The sequence below is a fragment of the Podarcis filfolensis genome (assembly GCF_964270895.1).
Source record: "Podarcis filfolensis genome assembly, chromosome: 8".
In the NCBI taxonomy this organism is placed as follows: Eukaryota; Metazoa; Chordata; class Lepidosauria; order Squamata; family Lacertidae; genus Podarcis; species Podarcis filfolensis.
Window position 1 is genome coordinate 32,830,357 of NC_139611.1, and position 23,249 is coordinate 32,853,605.

General features: G+C 45.1%; 1 protein-coding gene across 10 annotated transcripts in view; it reads right to left on the minus strand.

Annotated features, from left to right (window-relative positions):
- Positions 1 to 23,013, minus strand: part of ABCC12 (ATP binding cassette subfamily C member 12) — a 60,120-nt gene extending 37,107 nt beyond the window's left edge. For 2 of the 10 annotated variants that reach the window (XR_014551208.1, XR_014551209.1), the window contains exons 1-13: positions 22,811 to 23,009; positions 20,407 to 20,573; positions 18,286 to 18,441; positions 15,630 to 15,777; positions 15,193 to 15,426; positions 14,083 to 14,256; positions 9,964 to 10,111; positions 8,975 to 9,123; positions 7,582 to 7,689; positions 6,898 to 7,170; positions 5,623 to 5,694; positions 2,976 to 3,100; positions 821 to 893 (exon numbers count right to left, since the gene is read on the minus strand). Coding sequence is in view for 4 of the 10 variants with exons in the window: in XM_083625990.1 (XP_083482116.1) it covers positions 821 to 893; positions 2,976 to 3,100; positions 5,623 to 5,694; positions 6,898 to 7,170; positions 7,582 to 7,689; positions 8,975 to 9,123; positions 9,964 to 10,111; positions 14,083 to 14,256; positions 15,193 to 15,426; positions 15,630 to 15,777; positions 18,286 to 18,441; positions 20,407 to 20,432 (1,686 nt within the window). In the remaining 6 variants the exon portion in view is untranslated. Of the gene's footprint in view, positions 1 to 820; positions 894 to 2,975; positions 3,101 to 5,622; positions 5,695 to 6,897; positions 7,171 to 7,581; positions 7,690 to 8,974; positions 9,124 to 9,963; positions 10,112 to 14,082; positions 14,257 to 15,192; positions 15,427 to 15,629; positions 15,778 to 18,285; positions 18,442 to 20,406; positions 22,630 to 22,810 lie in introns of those variants that run through there. The other 8 variants (XR_014551207.1, XM_083625993.1, XM_083625990.1 and 5 more) reach the window with 7 other exon arrangements.
- Positions 23,014 to 23,249: the final 236 nt, after the last annotated feature.

Sequence of the window (23,249 nt, forward strand, 5' to 3'; positions counted from 1 at the left end):
GTCAGACCAACACGGCTACCTACCTGAAAATAGTTAAACTATGGAACTTGCTCACACAGGAGGCAGAGATCGGTACCAAATTGGATGACTCTAAAAAGAGGACTAAACTAATTCATAGAGAACAAGGCTATCAATGGCTATGCTCTGCTTCCACAACTGGATGCAGTAATGCTTCTGCATACTAGTTGCTAGAAACCACAGGAGGGGAAAGTGCTTTTGGCCACTGTGAAAACAGGATGCTGGACTAGACGGGCCATTGGCCTGATCCAGTAGGGAATCTTCTTATATTCTTATGTCCTGATGGTCATGTCACACAGGCTGAGTAACATGTCACAAGTGGTCACTGACCATTTTGGGCCTACGGGCCAATTTGCAAACCAGAGAAACTGTTGTGGGAAAACACACACAGAGAGCAACCTATTCTACTGGCTACAACAAAATGCTTCATTCAACAGCAGGAGTGGACTAGAGAATGCCTCTGCAGGCAGATGTGTGCCACGGTTGCCACCCTGGCACTCCCCATAAGGGACGTCTAATCCACATAGCAATTTATTGTACATGTCAGGAAGTGTACACTGAGGCTAGATTGATTGTTGCCCTTGTGTGCTTTCATGCACCTCCCCAGCCCCCAGCCCCAGCCCGTGAAATCAAAAGGGACTTGGCAAGATTAATTTGACAATGCCTTGATGGATAGGGTAAGAATAGGAAAGCTGTTTCACTATGAATTAAAGCCCTTACAGGAGGGCATTTGTCAGAAAATGGCGCTCGATAGCATGCGCTGAATGGCCAAGTTAAATGCAGCTTGTATTGAGACACTTACTTCAGTCATATCTCCGTATGGAAGAAGGTCCATATCTGACTTCAGGCTGCAGACTTCAATGGCATAATTGTACCTTTAAAAAAAATGGAGCATTCAGACTCTTGCAAATCACTATTTCTTTCCAAGCGAGAGACCCTATGCTAGTTTTCTAGATATGAATTAAGTATATACTAATACATAAAAATCACTAATAGCACGCTGGCTTTCAGTTCGCTCCCAGGCAAAATTCAAAGTGGAACTAACATAATGTTGGGAGTCACCTTAGGTCAATTTAGCTCCATAATGTCTATATGGAGTGGTAGGGGCTCTCCAGGATTTCAGACAGGATACATTCCCAAGCTTACCTGGAGATGCCAGGGCTTGAACTTGGGACCTTCTGTATGCAAGGCAGATGCCTTACCACTGAGCTATGGCTCTTCCTCTGGTTTTTACCTGCACTGCTCTAATTAGTATGGGATCAGGATAGTTGAAGGAACCACCACCTCCCATTTGCTCTGCTCACCCATTTCCCACAGCATCAGAAGTCCTGCCAAGCACCCTGCCCCTTGCAGAGGCCCAAATGGTCAGGGTGGCACCCCAATTGTGGAACCAGACATTGACCCATCTCTTCAACTTTAGATGAACTGTAAATTGGCTAGCTTTTAGCTTGGTTTGAAGTCTGTCTCCCTCGCTGCTATTATGCTCTGGGTTTCATCGCATGAAATAGATTAAGGCTATCCTAACCATGTCTACTCAGAAGTATGCTGGATTCAATGGGACATGCTCTGAGGTCAGTGGGGTTAGAATCGCAGCAGTAAGCAACACTTGCTGCTTTATGGTCCAGCCAGCCTATATAAGGCTTCAGTTGGAGCTGGGCACTTGCTGAGACAACAACTTGCAAAGCTAGCTCAGCAGAAACCTAGGAGCTCTCCAAGGTGCTGAAGGTGCTCTGGGTGCCTGGAACTCCTGAAGTCAATGCTGGGTGAAATGTGGCCATCGATAGTGGGGTGAGGAAGAAAAGTTGCCTCCCCCTGGGCTAGATGGATGGGTGTCACTCACCACAAGGCAGTTTGCTCCATTTATAAAGCTGGCTTTAATTAATCTCCCCAAATTAAAAAGCAATATGCATAGACTGAAATGACACTAATTAGTGATGCCATGTCTCATTAGCTGCTGTTTTTGATTTCTGAGGGATGCCTCTGTTGGTGAGCCAGTGGCAGATTTAACACATTCAGAGTTTGTTACGAATCGTTATTATTATTATTTCCCTCTTGTTCTACACTTTCAAAGCACAACCCGTGGCAGTTGGAATTTGACACACACCACACGACAATACAAACTGGGGGTGATAATTGAAACATGAGGACCGTTATGTCGGATTGCTGGCATGAGAAGCACCCAGCTGAGAAGACAAACCAAACTAAGAACTATAGAAGCAGTCTTTCTCTGGTATGAACACACAAACCCCACACTTCCCCAAGATCCACTGACATGTGAGGTGGAATTCTCCCCCTGAGTTTAAGAGCTTGTGAGGGAATTGGCCTTCCAGGGTGCTTCTGAGGTCAATCCCTGACCACCAGTCACAAAATTTCCACAGAGGCCTCCTTCAGGCCTGCTGCCTGTTCTGAACAAAAGAAAGGTGCAAAGACTTTCTCTCCGTGGACGATGGCAACAGTGGCTGAGGTAGGTGCCTTTACCACATTTTGATGGCTGGTGTACCCACCCCATTCTGTAGCTCTGCCTCTCCTTTCGCTCTTTTAGACGGGGAAGCCATTTTATGCCATGCCACACATGGGGCAGCCACTTCCTCAAAATTCCAAATGAGTCCATGGGCTGCAAAAAAAATTGTGACCCCCCTGGCTGACAAAGTCAGGTTGACCTCTCTAAGGGTGGGTGCCTCTCCCTGCTCCTTGGGAGAAGAAGATCCCAAAATAAACATGTGGCCGCCTAGAATGAGCTGCAACGCACCATAAGATCGCCGCCTTATAGTTATTTAACCTGTATTGCTCCTTAGTAATGTGTTGGGTAGAAACCTGCCTGCACACTTCACATAAAATGACCAGAGAAAGCTAATGTTCAGGAAGGAACCTGAGGCAGGTGCACACACACACACACACACACACACACACACACACGGTGACCACCTCATTATCCTCTTGTCTAATTTAATATTTACTTCTGCTCATCGTATGCTTCTCCAAAAAGAACGTTGTCTCTGACGCTCCCGTGAAATATCCATGCCTGCTGAGACACGTATGCCAAAGTCCCACCCACCGCGACAGTCCCCTCATGGAGGTACATCTGAAAAAAGCAGAGTGCATAATTATTTTATCAGTTAAAAACGTTCTGTCTTGCTTACCCCCCCTTACACAACGTTAAAATTACGTATCATTGAAGAATAGATGGTTACAATAGAATCAGCGCAAATTTCATTAAAATTAAAAAAAACCCAGCTCAGGCTACAAAAATCAGTTTCAGACTTTAAACCAAGGGTTGAGAACTTCAGGTCTGGGTGTGGCCCTCCCTGGCCTTTCTCTCTGACCCTTGAGACTCTTCCTAGCCACACCTATTCTCCCCGGGTCACCCCCCCTCTTTGGCCCTGCTTCCCACCCTCCTTGATAGTTTTTGCAGGGCTAAAATGTGTCCTTGAACTCTGATAACGCTCCTTGATTGCCTGGCTGGAGGACAGACAGGCGCATGTGTGGCTGCAGCAACTAACCTGCTATGCAAAAATAAAATTCATATTTACTGTTCCACCCATTTTGGCTTCTGGCCCTGCCCACCACTGGAATGTGGCCCTCAGAAGGTTTCATGGGAGAGCCCTTGGGCTGAAAAAAGGGGGGTCCCTACCTTGGCAATAAACCGAGGAGCAGGATCAAACAATTCAGGATAAGAAGAGGGTGATCTTCTGCATCCTATGCATGCTTACTCGGAAGTGCCAGCTGAGTTGAGTGGCATTTACCTGCAAGTAAGTGCCCATACAACTGCAAACTTGAGAGAATGTCTTGCAAAAACCGCCTGATGTCTACAGCACATGCTACCCACCCTGAAAAGCACAGCTTCAGAGGACACTGTTGCACTGCTGGTGTTTAGTCTGGATCCTCCTAATCACTCCATTACAGAAAATCAAATGCATAGAGAGGTGCCCTGATTACATCTAATTGAAATTGAGTGCTAAGTGAGTGACACAGATTTTGTAATAGTGGCGGAGAGCAGCTTCAAGAGCAGATTAGCTGCCTGCTTCCTTTTCTTCCTCTTGCTCCTGATTCAGTGGCATGCATTTCTGAATTTCCATATTTTATAGGCAATCCTTCCCCTCCAGGGCAGAAGTGGGGGGCGTGTGGCCCTCCAGGTGCCAAAGGACCACAATCCCCCCCTCCATGAGCAAAGCTAGCTGGGGCTCACGGGAGTTGGAATCCAACAACATTTGGAGGACAGCACATTCCCCACCGCCAGTCTAGAGAAACTTAAGCAGTGTATACTAAATAAAGAAGAAGGTGCAAACATTTGTAATAAGGAAAATGGGCCTCAGAAAGCAAGCACGGCTTTCAGTTGTTATATAAAGCATCACCATGTGCTCTGCATTCACCTGGAAAGTTCAGTGCAGTTTGGGGCTGCATTTGGGGACAGGCTAAAATGTTAAGTGAAACAGAAGTGGATTGTTAGTTTTGGTGGGCAAGGCAGGCAGGAGGAAGGGGGGAGCTTGTTTGCTAGCCACAGCTATTAATAAATATGTCGGCCATTCTTCCAGAATGGACCAGGAGAGCTTGACCACAGCTGTTCAGGCACTGGTGGCTCCAAGATTGGATTACTGCAATGCATTGTATTGTAGGGCTTCCCTTTGTGCTTGACCTGGAAGCTGCAGTTAGTGCAGAATGCGGCAGCTAGATTGGTGACTGGGAGCGGCCGCCGAGACCATATAACACTGGTCCTGAAAGACCTACATTGGCTCCCAGTACGTTTCCAAGCACAATTCAAAGTGTTGGTGCTGTCCTTTCAAGCCCTAAATGGCCCAGTATACCTGAAGGAGTGTCTCCATCCCCATCGTTCAGCCCGGACACTGAGGTCCAGTGCCGAGGGCCTTCTGGCGGTTCTCTCACTGCGAGAAGTGAGTTTACAGGGAGCCAGGCAGAAGGCCTTCTTGGTAGTGGTGCCCACCCTGTGTAATGCCTTCCCACCAGATGTCAAAGAAATAAACAACTATCTGACTTTTAGAAGACATCTGAAGGCAGCTCTGTTTAGGGAAGTTTTTAATGTTTGATGTTTAATTGTGATTTTAATATTCTGTTGGAGCCACCCAGGGTGGCTGGGGAAACCCAGCCAGATGGGCGGAGTAATAATAATAATAATAATAATAATAATAATAATAATAATAATAATACAATGTTGTAGCATGGTTGCTGACATGTAACACTTCTCTCAGAGATCTGCACTGGTTGTTACCAACATGTTACCTTTCCCTTACCCCGTATGCGCCCATTCGGCCACTCCAATCTGCGAAACTTGCACTGTTACAGGTACCATGGGATACTTGTTCTTCACTTGTAACAAATCAATATTTTAGTGTGGCAACACCTACACTTTGCAACTCCCTGTCTATTGACAGAAGTTGAGTGGAGTTTTGAACCCTGATCTCCCAGGTCCTAGGCTGACACTTTAGACACTGCACAACACATGCTTGATGCCTGTACTTTGCAAGTGCTGAGGTTGATATTCTTATTCGACCATTACAACCATAGAATAATACAGAAAAATGTACAACATTACAAGTAACTCCACTAGATAGTGTGCGTTTTCTGCAAAATGTTTAAAAGGTAGCATACCTGCCCCAATATCGCTGACATGATCGAGCTCTTTCCACTTCCAACGTGTCCGCAAATCCCTAAAACTTTGCCCTACAAAGAAAATTTATTTTGAAACAAATCTATTCATAGCAATGGTGCATTTTTCCCAACATGAACATGCATAGAATGATTGCTTAACTCTTAACCGTAACACATCGAAGTCAGAAAGAAATGTTAGAAAAGATTTATTAGAAATAGAATGAATTACCCCAGTTAAGTGCATATCTATCACCAGTGCTTTTTTCTAAAAAAAAATGTTTAGGGGTACTCTCATTTTGACTCAAGAAAATCACCATTTTATAGTTAAAATCGGGGGAAATAAACACAGTAAATGGACAAAAGTACAAAGATTCACAAAATGTTTAAGGGTTTGTGTACCCCTGCGTCCTCTCAGGAAAAAAAGCATTTGCTATCACTGTCTACTTTACTTCATCTAGGCCAGGCATCCCCAAACTCGGCCCTCCAGATGTTTTGGGACTACAACTCCCATCATCCCTAGCTAACAGGACCAGTGGTCAGGGATGATGGGAACTGTAGTTCTAAAACATCTAGAGGGCTGAGTTTGGGGATGCCTGATCTAGGCCCCATCTGCACTATATATTTAAAGCAGTATTATACCATTTTAAATAGTCATGGCTTTTCCCAAAGGATTCTAGGACATACTATTTTCTGCATCATGGATAACATTGGCCCATTAAGTTCTGACATCCATCAAAACTAGACTTTCAGAGAAAGGCCCATCAATGACATTGCCATGTCTAAAAGTTTACGCACAAATTGTGTGTAAGAGCTGAGAAATCTGTGCTTTGTTTACTTCCTGTGAGAAACAATTCTTTTGGTTCTTGTTTTCTGTTTTCCTTGGGAGAAGTATGACTGTTCAAAGGGATGCAATAGATACACAGTGCAGATGAAACTTTAATCTCCCTCTGATCTCAATTTTTATCGTTCCCTCACCCAGCCATTGGCCATAGCCAACTAAGTTTTAATCAGAGTAGACCCACTGAAATTAATCTACCTAAGTTAGTCATGCCCATCAATTTCAATGGGTCTGCTTTGAGTAAAGATAGCACTGGATATAACCTGTGTTCTGTGCATGTATCTGCAACTCAGGGTAACATTTCATACATCTGACGGACACCAGCCCACAAAAGCTTATGCCATAGAAATGTGTCAGTCTTCAAGGTGCCACACGGCTCTTCCTTGCTGGACTTAACACAGCTACTCTTCTGCAAATTATCGTTCAGGTATACCTACTTTCTTCACCATAAAACTGATGTTGGACAGGACATTGCTACTACTGCACTCCTTCCCAGAACTTGATATCTGAGAGTGAGACGTGGCGACTCCAGTCGTGGATTGGGGCTTGCGTGCACTTTTCACTTTCAGGACATTGTCCTTATTACTTCTAGCGCTGCTTTCACTAGGCAAATTCACCCAGGACAAAGTGGCATTTTTCAGGACGACAGCATTCTGGGGGTCCTCCAGTGCCATCACATAGGCAGGAGGAGTTTTGGTGAGCAGAATTTTCTAAAGGAAAAAAAGGAGAGAGGCAGGGTCAAGGTTGGCACCCAATAAAGTAATGCACAAAATTAACTCCTTATGTGATTGTGGCAGAGGTATGCTTGGAGTAAAATGGGATGTCCAGAAGCTGCGTGTTTAGTCACTGGATTAATAAACTCTGGGAACTAGCTTGAATGTCAGAACTAACATAATTTTTTTAAAAAAGAAAAAGATCAAGAGCAAAGGGTTATGAACAGAGTAAAATTACTTGTACAGTTTCCTGCAATTTCCCCAGCAAGCAGCCTCCGGTGTAATAATAGATTAAAGTGCATATTGCTACAGCAAAAGTGTGGTCCGGTACAGGAACCTCAGCCTAGGCCATTGTTTCTCATGCTCCCGCTGAACAAACCTAAAACATTTGTGTTGTTGTTGTTTTACCTCCATTCTTTTAATAGCGACATTTGCTTCCGCAAAGGCTTTCACAGAAAACGGCAGAATGGCAAGTGAAAACCTCATGATGTTAAACATAGCAATCATGCTGAAGGCCTGAAAAGGGAAAGGAGTTAAAAGGCAGCTGGTATCACGGCAGACTGGGACTTTAAACCTCACTCCCTGCAGTCCTAGCCCAACATTCCAACCGCTACACCACCTCGACAATGGCAACATGGACTAAAGCTGCCAGGTTGCAATATGAATTTTGATGCTGCACTGAATTTCTCTGATGGAGGCTTGGGAGACACAGTTTCCCCTGTTCCCAGTCCTTCTCCAGCTCTTTTGCCATATAGAACATAAGGAGCTGCATTATACTTATCATTGAAGCGCTCATCCGTCTAGCTTAGTATTGTTTACAGTGACTAGTAGCAGCTCTCATAGGAACATAGGAAGTTGCCTACTGAGTCAGACCGTTTGGTCCATCTAGCTTTGTCTACACTGAGCAGCAGTGGCTTGCCAGTATTTCAGACAGAGGAAGTTCCCAGCACAACCTGGAGATGCCAGGGATTGGATCTGAGACATTCTGTATATGCTGTAAGCTGCCCAGAATGGCTGCAGAAATCCAGCCAGATGGGCATGGTATTCTTAATAATAATAATAATAATAATAATAATAATAATAATAATTCTGCATACAAACCAGGTGCTTACCACTGATCTATGGCCCTTCTCAATTTGCTGTGGAAGGAGGTAAACCAGGAATCCAGCTCATCAGCACAGGTATGCAGACAAAAGAACCAAATACTGGTTTTGACCTATAAAGCCTTGCATAACACAGGACCCCAATACCCCAAGGTTTCCAAGGGCTGCCTTTCCAGGTATGAACTTACCCAGACCCTACAATCAGCATCCGAGGTCCTTCTCTGTGTGCCCCCCTCTAAGAGGTTTCCAGCTAACCTCTTAGAATGTTGGGGGGGTATTTTTTTTAAAAAAGGCATTTGATCAAGTGGACTAGTGGAGGAGGGATGGGGTGATCTTTCTCATCTCTACCCCCATGCTTGTTTTGTGTGCAGGTTGTGGATGAAGAGACTTTCCTTCTTCCACAGCTAGCATGGAAACAAAGCAGGCTGGTAGACAAGGAATGGAATGGTCTATTCTTCCTCCACTGGCCTTCTTACTCTCACCTCCAAGGAATGCAATGCACTCACCATCACAGAATGCCTGGTCATCCATGGTGAACTACATGGTGAACAGGTGAGTAACCACATACAAAGCTGGAATAATGTTAGTTTGACCCTAAGTTTTAGGGTGCCAGAAAAGTAATGCCAACAACATCAGGATCAAAATATGAAACTGACAAAATGATCATTGACAAAATGTAAATTGGGGCTAAGCCTTACAACAGAGGCTGTTAGCTCTTGCTTCAGAAGAATGTGGAAGGTGAATGTCAAGACAATCGCCGTGGTGGACACAATTGGAGTTAGGGCAGAATTCACGCTCTGTACATATCCGGCTTTTTCCAGGATTATCCTTTCCTTTTTTCTGGTGCCTGGGGAGGGCAAAATACATATATCAAGCTGTTATGATTTTAGCAAAGTGATAAACCACAGAACCTTCTAGGCTAGGAATGCCAATACCCTAGATGAGCTACCGCACTGCAAGCAAATGACAAAACCCCACTGATTTTGGAGGTAGTGGTAACCCTTCCGCTAACAGAGCTGGGTTGAATGGGGAGGTTTAAACCCTTTTCCAAGCCTAGGTGCCCTCATGGGGAAGCAGATCACTCCTTCCCCAGTCACCAGACTGAAAATCATATTTTGAAAAGTATTTATCTGTATTTATTTTATCAGAAACATATAATTTGATAACATAAGAAATACAGTAGAGAGCACAACTGAACAAAAAGCAAACCTACAGAAAAGGTACAAATTCAGGTTGCCGCATTCACAATCCCTGGGAAGAATAATTATTGGGATTGGAGGCTTGTGATCTGTCCTTTTTAAAGCTTTGTTCTGTCTTTAGGTATCAGGATGTTCTCCTTGGGGATCCTATATTCTCCCTTGAAGCTGAAGAGCTACTAAGAATTCCAAATAGTGGGATATTTCACTGTGGGGCATCTGAACATTGGCTGTCGTCATTTGTATATAATGCCCCTCCCATGCGGACCTGCATGGATCAGATGAGGAGGGCTGTGTGCTTGTACATGCCACATGTCAGGTGTGCAGAGGCGACACCCACTTTTGGCCACACCACCTATTCTAGGCAATGGAATGCAATTTTGCAAATTATAATCTCGGATGACTACTGAAACAAAGACAATTGCAGGTGACGATCCACTTAAGGACTCAGCGGAAATGCAAAAGAACTCTTCCCCCGCCGTGCCCCATACCTTTGATGGTATTCGCAAAAGATTTCTCCCAAGCATACATTTTAATCAGCTTGATGCATGTTAAAATCTCAGACATTACTCGCACACGCTTATCTGTCTTCAGAATGGCAGCTCTTCGGAATACAGATGTTATCTTGGCTATGAGCATCTACAGCAAATAGGCAAAATGCGAAGAGAGCAAACAATATAAGAGACAAATACTAACGGGCCTTTTTTTTTTTTTTAAAGCCCTTTCAGTGTTGGGGAAGGTCCAAGTAGCTCAGTGGTAGAACTTCCGGGTTGGCGCCTCCGGCAATGGCGGAGCTCCTCCGATCGGGAGGGACTTGCTCTGTGAAAAGCAGGGTCTAACCACCATGGCGAAGGCGGAGACCCATAGAAATCACAGGCGGGAGAAGCCTGTGAACTTGGGATTCGGCTGGCACCTTTTGCGCCTCCCCTACTCGCGGGGAAACCCTGTTTTGGGGATCCGGAGCGATGTGGGGTGAGTGGCGCGGTGCTTTGAATCGACCGCTTCTTTCACGGAGTGAAGCCGCATTGCTGCTGCCGGAGAGCGCTGACTTTTTCCTGTGGACATTTGGACCTTAAACAACTACCCGTGAGTAGACTGGAAAATTTGGATCTTTAAATATTTTAATTTGGCAACGAAGCGGGAAGGCTCTAAACAGGAAGTCCGCCTTCCGCTTTGGTAAACAGACTGAAGCAAAGACGTTACAAACTAAAGTCTCTGAAAGTTTTTGATAAAGGATTAAAATTCCATTGGTTAAAAATACAAAACCCCCTTGGAAGCAGGAGAAGAGGGGGGAAGTCGTGAACCTAGTGAGAACCTGCAGGAGAGAGTGAAAAGCAAATTACCACTGCTCTGAACCTGGGAACGGTCTGCCTGATGATGTTTGGGGAAGATTCATTGACAGAACGGATTTGACAGTTACTTAAAAATGGAAAGATACTGTTTCCATTGATCTCTTCTGAGTTTATCAAAGGGAGGAAAAAAATAGCTGAAAATCGAAACTGTTTCTGTGCTTGAAAGAATTGATACAAGTTGAGACTGGTTCCCTCTAGAGGGAGCATGTGAAATTGTTACAGGAGTGTAACAGGGTAAGCTCCAGCTGCAAGATAAAGTTTCTGAGAATCAGAGATTGACCTTGGACTATTCAAAATGCTGATAGGAGAAGGTATTGTGACTGTATTATATAAGATAAACCATTCACTTGAACAGCTGCACAAAAAGGCAGATGACATGATTTCCAAAATTGACAGCCGGGAACAGAAAGTGACCAATTTGAATCAAAAAGCAAGCAACAATACAGAAATAATTCAGGACTTGGAACAGGAATATACCTTGGTAGGACAAATGGTGGAGGAAAAGGAGAAGGATGCCGTTGCGAAACCTAAGGTAGTTCAAGCAGGATCCTCAGTTCTACAGAAGCAAATTGAGGATTATAAATTGAGGCCTTGCATGACTGATTCTAGCAAAAGCCAGATTTTGAGGATTGGACCCTGGCTTGGACTGAAGAACAAAAGTTGGAAAGATCCCTTTATTCAGGGACCAACTGACTTTTGGGACATGGGTTTGGGCCTGGAGGAACTTGAAGCTTTGGGGGCCTATGGATTTGGAGGAATCCTGAAATACGTCCTGAAATACCTTATGGACTTTAGTTTCAATTATGGAAACTTGGCTGAGCTGTTCAGAAGGAAGAAAAGTTTTGTTTGGTTGGAGTTTTCCCAAGATTTGCTCCTGAGCATGAAAGAATACGAAGAAGATCCGCAGGAGGGACTTGGAAAAGAATTAAGAGCTTCGGATATAAGATCTCCAGGTTGATGGACTACATGGATCTGATGGAAAGGACTGGCAGAATCCGAAACCAGGGGAAAGAGAGGGTGGAAGAAGATTGGGAAGTTAAAGTTCATATTTAGAAATTTTGTAAAATTAATGACTGTTAGAAAAACCGTGGAATGATATTATAGGGATTTAGTGAAATGTTAGAAGAAGTTAAGTATAGATAAGTAATTTAGTCATAAAGGGAAATAAGGTTAAAATATGTTATGTACAAGATGATAAAAAACAGAGAAAGATGGAAAGGATTTGCTGAAACAATTAGAAGAACTGGAATACAAAAAGGGAGGTGTGAGGAAGTCGAGGAAACAAGGAAATGAAGGATAGAATATGGAAAAGGAGAGATGTATTTTAAACTGTTTTTGTCTTAAGTCATGTGTTTAATCTAATGGGTTTGGGGTGGGTTTTATAATATTTGTATATTGTATTGTATTGTGGTGTTTTTTCACTTTTTTGTTTTTTTTTCTCTTTCTTTCTTGTCTTTATTTTTCTTTTTTCTTCTTTTTCCGTAATCTTCAAAAGTAATAAATATTATTTTTTTAAAAAAAACAACAAGTAGCTCAGTGGTAGAGCACACGCTTTGCACTGAGAAAGTGCCTCTCCCCCTACTCATGGAAGAAGCCTGGTTGCACCCCTAAAGGGCAGTGGGATTACGTGGGCAGGGACTAAGAGGCAGGAGGGTGGCAGGGGGAGCTGGGGGTTTAAATTACTGTCAGACTTTGGAAAGCTAGTATACCTGGATCAAGTTCATCAATTTTGTTGAATCGATTAAACTAAATACAGTGGTACCTCGGGTTACGGACGCTTCAGGTTATGCATTTTCGGGTTGCGCACTGCGCCGAACCCAAAAGTACCAGAACGGGTTACTTCTGGGTTTCGGCAATCACCCTTTGTGCATGCGCAGAAGCACCAAATTGTGACCCGCACGTGCGCAGATGCGGCACTGTGGGTTGTGAATGCTGCGGATTGCGAACGTGCCTCCCTCACAGATCATGTTCGCAACCCGAGGCTCCACTGTGGTTTTAACTGGATTTTGAAAAAATGTGCAATTGATTGTTACTCTTATGAACTTTATGGTGCCATGATCTTTCTTAGTGTGCCATGCAAACCACTATTCTGAATAATGCTTTTCGTAGGGCTGAGTAGGGCGCACAGAGGAATGGGTTTATGGAACCAAGGGGACTGTGGCCTGGAAAAAATAAATTCAGGAACCTCTGGCTTAGAGGACACATCAGTCAGAAAGTTCTTGTTCAACTTCCTGACCCTCAACAAGAACATGACAGAGGCAGGAAATGCCTAACTTCACCTGGGTACATATAAGTCCCGTGTCATCCAGTGAATAGACTATGGGCCCTTCCAGACAAGATGCGTTCAGGATTATTTGGGCTCATGATGGTATGGGGACCATTACACACGATCTTGCTTTCAGCCCTTTTTGCACCTGAAAAAGTTTTGAGAAGGACATACCGCTTCATATCCACTCCTGTAGCTTCCTGCTGAAATCCTGTGAAGATTCACACTACTAATGTTCCAGGTTGTGCTGTACGAATGTTGTACTATAGCACAAGGGTGACGCCCCAGGCGGCAGTAACGCAATAATATTGGGGAAGCATCGCAGAACAATAAAGGGGAGTGGTGTGCGGACGCCCAGGGATAAATCTACCACTATTATTGCATCAGGGGCCGTATTGACATGCTAGGCATTTAAAGCACCACTTTAAATGGCTGTGGCTTATCCTAAAGGATTCTGGGAGCTGTCGTTTGTTAAGGGTGCTGAGAGTTGCTAGGAGACTGCTCTACTCGCCTCCCAGAGCTGCTGTTCCCAGAGTGGTTTAACTATGCATCCTCTTCTCAGGGAACTCTGGGAAATGGTAGCTCTGAGAGGGGAAGAGAGGGTTCTCCTAAAAATTCTCAGCGCCTGTAACAAACTTCAGCTCCCAGGATTCTTTGGAGGAAGTCATGACTGTTTAAAGCAGGACCAGAGTGCTTTAAACGTATGGTGTGAATGAGGCCAATGACAAGTTGGAGAATATACCCACCAAAAATGCCCACCCATCTAGAGGTTCTCTAGGGACCTTTTTTCTAAAACAGTTATTGACATAAACTTACTTCGCCAAACCTTTATTAGGCATTGCAAATGTAGGCCATCATAAAGCACTCCTATATAAAATTTTCAGATATATACAGATAAAGAGCCATGTAAAAAAAATGTAATAATGAGGATTTTCACTGGAGTTTCTTCCCACTAAATAGTGCCATGATTATGTAGGAAATGACTGTGTTACCTGTACAGGTATGAATATAATATAAAGAACCAGCCCTAGGAGTGCCGTGGGACCAAGGACGATGCAGGAATAGATTGTGCCGATGGTCATCAGCAGAGGTACAGCAAGTGGCAGGGGACAAACTAAAGCAGCATCAAATATTCGATAGCCGTCATTGCTTAGCAAATTGATCATCTGAAAGATACAAAGGAACCAAGAGTGATGCTGTGACCAACTAGTCAGAAGGAAGAATGAGGGAGAAATTCAGTTTGGTTCACATTTAAAGATGAACCTACTAAATTTGTACTTTCTTAAACAATGTGAGCCATCCTTGAAGTTTCCAGTTTTCTGAATTTTGCAATGCAGTTCTCCTGTACGTGTAATGTGTAACAAAATGCATATACTAGAGTGACGTGCACAGACATCTCACATTAATAAAAATAAAAATATACAAAAAATACATTATCTTGAGGAAATGGCTTGCAAAAATGTGTGCTATTAGTTTAAACTGCTTACATCTGTTAAGATAAATTTGCACTAATATGTCAAATTTTCATGAGGGCGTTAAAAAAATTAGAAGAGTGTTGTGGAAATGCAGACTGGAAAAAATGAGAAACTCAGAGAATCAAAGTCGACAGGTTTGTCTGTCTCTAGTCAGAAGTGATCTTGTAATCAAAGGTTTTCAATTCATTGTCAAGGCATGTATAACACACGAATCGGCTGATGTGTAACCACCTGGTTTATAATGCCAGCCTCCTGTTCTGGATCTTCCTGAAGGCCTACCTAGTCCAGCATTCTGCTGCCCAGCAGAACAAAACAGAAGTCTGCAAGTAGCACAGGAGGGCAATGGCCCTCTCCTACTGTTTCCCCCCATCAATTGCTGACTCTAGACCTGGAGGAAGCATCTGGCCATCATGACTTGCAGTCATTCATAGGCTTATCCAGTGACAGGGGCGCCAACTTGGGCCCCAGGCTATACTGTATTGACCCAAATATAAGCTGCATCCCTCATTGTAACCTACCTCGTGGGGTTGTTGTGAGGATTTAAAAAATGGGAGGAAGATAACGATGTGCACCACCTTCAGCTCCTTGGAGGAAAGGTGAGCTACAGAAAAAATAAAGCCAACTTACTTCGCTGACAGAGATGCGTGCCAAAGTCTTAAATGACAGCAGCTTCTCAAATGTCAGGGTTGAGACGGCAACTTTTAATCGGATAGCAGTGCGGTAGTTGATGGCCCAGGCCATTGACCAGAAGAAGACTTTGGAAAACTCTGTGATGAAAAGGGCTATGCAGAGGCCAATCCCATGGATGACGTCCCAGGAGTCGTCTTCACTGTGCGCCAGGATGTTGTGGATGATCACTGTCTGCAAAAGAGTTTCTCGGTTACTTTTCAGGGTGGGGAGATAATCTGCCAAATGGAAGGTATGCTGGCCGAGGATGATGGGAGAAGCAGTTCAAACACATCTGGAGAGAGCCAGGTTGGCGAATGCCACCCGACAATCCCCACCACCACCTTTGAAAAACACATTTCAAGCGTGTTTATAAATTGTATTTCCATGCTACTCACCGGGCCCAAAGCACCAATAATAACTGAAATGATGTTAGCCGATATGTCTACCAGAATCCGGGTCCTTTGAAATTTAAACACCACTCTGCGTAAGGAAGCTTTATTGGGACCAACTTTGGCCAGCTCTTCTTCCCAAAGGTGTTGCAATCTGTCAAAGGCAAACAACAGCACTGCACATTTCCTCCACTCGCAAGCTGGTTGGAAGAGACCCACTTCTTATGGCTAGCTACAAAGTCAGTGCTGAACAGATGACCTCTGCAATTCTATGGGAGTAATTCCTTGCAAAGAGCCACTCCTACCTAGGCTTCAGTTGGCAACCAACACCACTGGGCAGCTGCTGGGGCCCCAGGGGGCCAGACCCATCAGATCCAGACACCCTACCCTGGGTGCCTGGCTTCCTGGCTGGCTCTCAGACCTCACCCTGGTCACCTCTGGGCAGTGGCGTAGCAAGGTCAGGTGGTACCCGGAGCAGAATTTTTTTTGTCACCCCCCCCATTGAAATTCCCCCTCCCTCCCTCCACCCCTCATCAAAGAAAGCTTTCTCCCCCTTCCTCCCTTGGGTGGTGTCACTAGTTACCTTAATTTAGATAAGCATCTCTCTAACAGCCATAGATAGACCTTAATGAAATTTATCTTAATCCTTATTGAAAGCTCTAACTGTGCTAGTTGTCATCATTACATACTGTGGTCAAATAGTTCCACAAGTTAAAAGGATTTATAGATGGTACTTTACAACAAGTAAACCAGCAAAGATGTATAGTCAGAATCAGGCACATGTTGGAAATGTAAAGAAACAAAAGGTACATTTTATCATATGCAGTGGACTTGTAGAATAGCTAAGGGATTTGGGGAGATGATACATAACGAGATGAAAAAATATATATTTAAGAGCAGGGGGGTGATCGCGGCATCCTGGCAGGGGGGGTGATCGCGGCATGGCAGCGTGATCCTCCCGGTGGGGAGCCAATTGTGGTGGCACGATCCTTCCAGCAGAGGGCCTATCGCAGTGCGGCGGCGCGATCCGCCCAGGGGGGATTTTGTCACCCCCCTCTGGAATGACACCCCCACCACCCCCTGCTTCCTACGCTCCTGTCTCTGGGGTCATAGGAGCAAAGGGGACAGTGAGCAAGGGAGGAAGTTCAGGCTTGAGTGATGCTACTTGGGAGGAGGAGGGAGGCATATGTAGGCACCTGCCTAGATCAGGGCCTCGCTGGTAGTTCAGACGGGATGGCACCTCCAGCTCAAATATAAGCTCTCATTTTGACCTGTATCAACGCTGAAGCAAATACTCCACTAAGAATTCTATCTAATATCCAGTGTCAAGACAAAAGATGCCATGCTGATGGCCAACGTGGATGGTATGTATTCATTCATTAATATTGGATTAATATACCACCCATCTTCAAAAGATCTCACAGTGGTTCACAAGATAAATAGGGATGGAAGAACACAAGGCTATGGCTACTTTCCTTGTTGGCACATGATGCTCTTCCTTCCAATGATATGTGAAGCAGCAGGAAGACCGTACCTCTGAGCAGATGCAGAGGCCTTTCAGCTTGGCTACTAGCTAAGAGGTCTTCCCTTCAGAGGCGTCATGCCCTCTAGATGCCACTTTGCTGGGAATCGCAAGTGGGAAGAGCACCATGGTGCTCAGGTTCCTACTTCCAGGCTTCCCACAGGCAGCTGGCTGGCCACTGTGAGAACAGGATGCTGGAGCAGCTGGGTCTTTTTGGCCTGATGTATCAGCTGGACCCTTCTGGTATTCCTGTGTTAAGCTTTCCTGAACTAAAGAATGAGTAACAGGCCTTACTGGGGTGCCTGGGTTTGGGTGCTCATGGATGCCAGGTCATGGCACCAACCCTGCTCATAAGGTGACTCTGCATGAAAAAATTGCAGGGAGACTGGATGAAATCAGGATCATAACATTGCAGGCATGCACGCACAACAAAAAATCGGGGGAGGAGGGAGGGAAAGACAATGGCCTTCCATCCTGTTCCCCTGAACTTTACATGAGTGGAGCAGCAAGATTAGTGTTATTTCCTAGCTAAGAACTGCCTATTATAATCAAGTTCTCGAGAGAAGATGGGCGTGAGGACATGCAAATGATCGTTCCCTGCATGCAGAAAAAGCTCTTACATATACAGTGGTACCTCGGGTTACATACACTTCAGGTTACAGACGCTTCAGGTTACAGACTCCGCTAACCCAGAAATAGTGCTTCAGGTTAAGAACTTTGCTTCAGGATGAGAACAGAAATCATGCTCCGGCAGCACAGCGGCAGCAGGAGGCCCCATTAGCTAAAGTGGTGCTTCAGTTTAAGAACAGTTTCAGGTTAAGAACGGACCTCCGGAACAAATTAAGTACTTAACCTGAGGTGGTACCTCTGGTTGCGAACAGGATCCGTTCCAGAGGCCCGTTCTCAACATGAAAAGAGCGCAACCTGCAGTGGTGCGTCTGTGCATGCGTGGGTTGCGATTCGGCACTTCTGCACATGCGGTGGCGTCATTTTGCATTTCTGCACATGCACGAGTGGTGAAACCCGGAAGTAACCCTTTCCAGTACTTCCGGGTTGCCGCGGGATGTAACCTGAAAGAACGTAACATGAAGCAAACGTAACGTGAGTTATGACTGTACCGGTGTGTCAAAACCCTGCTACCTTTTGGTGTTTGGTTCTGAGCTGTCGAGGGGAGAGAGAGGAGGCAAGGAGTCCATGCTGAGTTTGTGCTTGAATCCTCGGAGCATGAGGTACGAGAGCCAAGAAAATGTTGCAAATGAGATCAGCCCCGCGTTGTCTATTGGATTCACAGCTGACCTGCCCGGGAGAGGGGAGAGAGTAAAATAAAACAAAAAGCTATTGCATTGCTAGCAAGCTGCCTTCTGCTGCATCAGGCAGTTTGTCCATCCAAACTCAAAAACTCCTGTGGGTTTTCTCCTAACGTCTAACTGAGGGGTTCGCAAATTTTCTAGGGTCACAGCCCCTTGGTTCCATAAACCTATCCCCAGTGCCCTCTACCCTATGAAAAGCATCATTCAGAACAGTAACAATTAATTGCACATTTATTCAAAATCCATTTAAAACTATTCAGTTTAATTAATTTGACAAAGTTGATGAAGTTGATCTAGTGATACCAGAAACTGCATTATACACACACACACACACACACACACACACACTTAACTAATGAAAACATAAAGGTAAAGGAAATTTGAATCACAAACTATTTATATATAGCTACATACCAAATATGTACAAACCTTCACCTGACACAGATGTGCTATAACTAATTCATAAGGAAATCAATAGCTATTACTAATAATTGGTTAAATACAAATAAATGTGGCCAAAAGGAAGTAGCTCTGAAAGCGATAAGATTAGTTAAAGTTTCTGCTTTTTAATGCGGGAAGTCACACCCCAACTGAAGGCCCCCAAAAGAATTGGGTGTAATAGTCTGCACTTCTTATTTGCTATCCTTTTGTTGCTTACGTAGATCATTCCACTGTGCATATGTACGTATGCTCTTTCTCCCCTATATTTCTATTTGCAAATATGCTTGTTGGCGCAAACCCAGATCATGAAAAACCAAGGGTGGAGAATGTGTGGCCCTCCAGAAGTTGTTGGACTACAATTCCTATCATCCTTGACCATTGGCTGAGGCTGATGGGAGTTGGAGTGCAAGAAACATATTGAGGGTCACAATCTCTGCTGCAAATGGCTTTTTTATGCATAAGGTAACTGGACCCCTGACCATTAGGTCCAGTCGTGGCCGACTCTGGGGTTGCGGCGCTCATCTCACTTTATTGGCCGAGGGAGCTGGCGTACAGCTTCCGGGTCATGTGGCCAGCATGACTAAGCTGCTTCTGGCGAACCAGAGCAGCACACGGAAATGCTGTTAACCTTCCCGCTGGAGCGGTACCTATTTATCTACTTGCACTTTGACGTGCTTTCGAACTGCTAGGTGGGCAGGAGCTGGGACTGAACAACAGGAGCTCACCCCCTCGCAGGGATTCGAACCGCCAACCTTCTGATCAGCAAGTCCTAGGCTCTGTGGTTTAACCCACAACGCCACCTGCATCCCCCTTTTTTTATGCATACCTGTGTGTTATTTATAATTCATTTATTTCTTGACTTTTGCAGAACTCGGAATGGTATATCTAGAGCACCAAGCACTGACCAGATCTGGACCTGCTAGCTTTAGGAAGTTTCTGGTTTTATCATAGAAAGGAGGGGTATAAACGTCAATGGAATAAAATAGGACTTCTTTTGTTCAATATCATGGTAACATTGCTTTAAATGAGAGAGAGAGTCATAAACAGAATCCTTTCAAAAGGTCTGCCTCTCATCAATCAGTGTTAAGGAGACGCCTTAACATTTCAACGGATGGAGTATTTTTATAGTCCTGCAATTCACAAAAGAAATTCACCTTTCTAAATAAATAAATAAGGTGCACAGTTTTATGCCGACCCACAACTTTGAGGTTTATTTATTTATTTATTTTTGCTGTCCTTTTTCCAGGAAAGAACGAGAGGGTGCAAATGCTATTCAAAGCAATCTCTGTTAAGCTGTTTGCATTCCAGTTATGGAAAGGGATGTAGCTCAGTGGTAGTGCATCTGCCTTGCTTGCAGAAGACACCCCCCCCCGCCCCAGTTCAATCCCCAGCATCTCCAGGTAAGGCCTGAAATCCTGGAGAGCTGCTGCCAGTCTGTGTTGACAGTACTGAGCTTGATGGACTCAATGGTCTGACTCGTTAGGCAGCTTCCTAATGCCACACAACTTGCCTTGCTTTCAGGCGGATGGGGATCATGGTTTCCAAACTTGGAGAATATTTCTGGTGGAAGGACTTTTTGGCAGTGACTGTGTTGAACCCGGGACTCGAGCAAGACTCCGACACGTACACCTTGCCTGCTTGCAGATCCCATGGCTCATCGCTTACGGTCAGATTTCTCTTCAAAGTAAAAAGAGAGGAAGAGAGAGAGAGGCTATTACTTTAACGACAAGAAAGAAAAAAGTTGTTCAACAGTGGAACAGGCTGCTTCTGAAGCAATGGACCATCCATCATTAGGAGGTGACTAAGGTCGATGGCCATAAAGAAGGTTGATCGCTGAAGAATTGATGCTTTTGAATTATGGTGCTGGAGGAGACTCTAGAGAGTCCCATGGACTGCAAGAAGATCAAACATATCCATTCTGAAAGAAATCAGCCCTGAGTGCTCACTGGAAGGACAGTTCCTGAAGCTGAGGCGCCAATACTTTGGCCACCTCATGAGAAGAGAAGACTCCCTGGAAAAGACCCTGATGTTGGGAAAGATAGAGGGCACAAGGAGAAGGGACGAGAGAGGACGAGGTGGTTGGCCAGTGCTCTCGAAGCCACTAACATGAATTTGACCAAACTGCGGGAGGCAGTGGAAGACAGGAGTGCCTAGTGTGCTCTGGTCCATGGGGTCACGAAGAGTCGGACACGACTAAACAACAACAACAAGGTCAATGGCCACCTATCAGGGATGGTGTATGTAACACTGGGTTTCCTGTGCCTTCAGGGATCATACCACATGGCCTTCCAATTTAGCTTTTTTTTTTTAAACTTAGTTGACTTTCCTATCATTGGAGCAAGAGAGGTCTCTGTTTGCCATTGCTGCGGGGCAAGATACCCACAACTATCAATGCCGAGAGCCCATCTGCAAGAAACCATTTTCATTCGGGTGGTAGAAAGAGTTGGTTACTTCAACAAGTAAGGATCCCAAACTGACAGGGCACCATTTACTGGCTCTGCTCGGCTATGATACTTTCCTCCGAAAGAGTGTGGAAGTCAGATGCCCAGGTGTTGACAGACTGGCTGGGGCCACAAGGCTCTCACTGTTGCTTACCTGGAAAGGGAGTGACAAAGGGAATGAGAAAGCTGTGGGAGATCAACATAGCACAAACATAGTGGTGACCAGGAGCACCAGACTGGCTCAGCTCCTGCATTTGCACTGCACCATTCTCTCCATCGCCTCGCCTTGCCCCCTACCAGGAAGAAACAGTTACCCACCTGTTGGGAAGCCAGCATAGCAGCTCTATCCTAACCAGCTTACTGCTTCTGCTCCTTGGGATAGTATAATTAGAATCATAGCATCATAGAGTTGGAAGGGACCCAAAGCGCCATCTAATCCAGGCTTCCTCAACCTCGGCCCTCCAGATGTTTTTGGCCTACAACTCCCATGAACCCTAACTAGGACCAGTGGTCAGGGATGATGGGAACTGTAGTCTCAAAACATCTGGAGGGCCAAGGTTGAGGAAGTCTGATCTAATCCAACTCCCGGAAATGCAGGAATCGCACCAAAAGAATCCCTGACAGGTGGCCACCCAGTCCCTATTTACAAACTTTCAAGGAGAGAGAGTCCACCACCTTCTGAGGGAATCCATTCCACAGGTGAACAGCTCTTACCACCAGAAAGTTCTTCTGAATGTTTAGCTGGAATCTCCTTTCTTGCCATTTGAATCTGTTAGCTCGGGTCCCCCCGCAATGGAGCAACAGAAAACAAGCTTGCTCCATCTTTCATGTGACAGCCATTTCAGATAGTTGAATCCCGGGCTGAAGGACCATCCATGGCCCCCTGTGTGGTGGCCCTTCAGATGCCATTTTCACAAAGGGGGTGGAGTTTAGGAGAGGTGGACTGGAGGTAGTGCGTAGCTGAAGTATGGAACTCGCTCTGACAGCAGGTAGTGACCAATTCATGAAGGAGAGGGCTATCCATGGCTACCAGCCATGATGGCTATTGCTCTGCCTCCATGTTGTGCTGAAAACCACAAGAGGGGAGAAGGCTCTTGTGCTCAGGTCCTGCTTGTGGGTTCCTCAAAGCCACCTAGTTGGCCACTGTGAGAATAGGATGCTGGACTAGATGGACCATTGGCCTGATCCAGCAGGCTTTTCTTAGGTTCCCAGCAGTCAAACCTCCCCAGTCAATTCTCCCCTGCAAATACCTCCCATTCCTGAACTGATTTTTCCTTCTGGTGGGCTCTGAAATAAAAGTGTGTCCATTCAGGAGAAACTATACAATTACTTGGAGGGACTTGAAACAGAAAACTATTGGGCAGGCTACTCTCTGCTTAAGCCACCCTCCTGCAAATGTTTCACAAAGCGGGGAACCCCATTTTCCACCCTTGTAATCTCTAGCTTTGCCCTTGGATATGGTGGGTTCAGCACTTATCTCTTTTCTTGTCCTGCCATCTTCTCTTCAAGGTGACTTTTCTTGATGCTCTAATATGGCTTCCCCTCAGTCCCTCTTCTCACTTGCTTGCCATGTTAGTTCGCTTCCATCTGGAAGGAAGCTTTTGTCTCGGTCATTCTGCTCAGACCAGCTCCTCCCTTTCCAACTGCCCTGCTCAACGGTCACTCTGAACCTGCACGGAACATTCTGACATCCATGCAAAGTTCCTTCTGCAGTGCTGATTCCTGTTAAAGAAATACCAACCCAAACATTCTGTCTGGGGGGTGGGGTAGATGAAAAGTCAGAAATGTCTACTGAGATGCTCTGTGTTAGTCTAACATAAGAACCACTGGCTGGATCAGGCCAAGAGCCCATCTAGTCCAGCATCCTGTTGTCACAGTGGCCAACCAAGTGCCTGGGGAAACCCACAAGCAA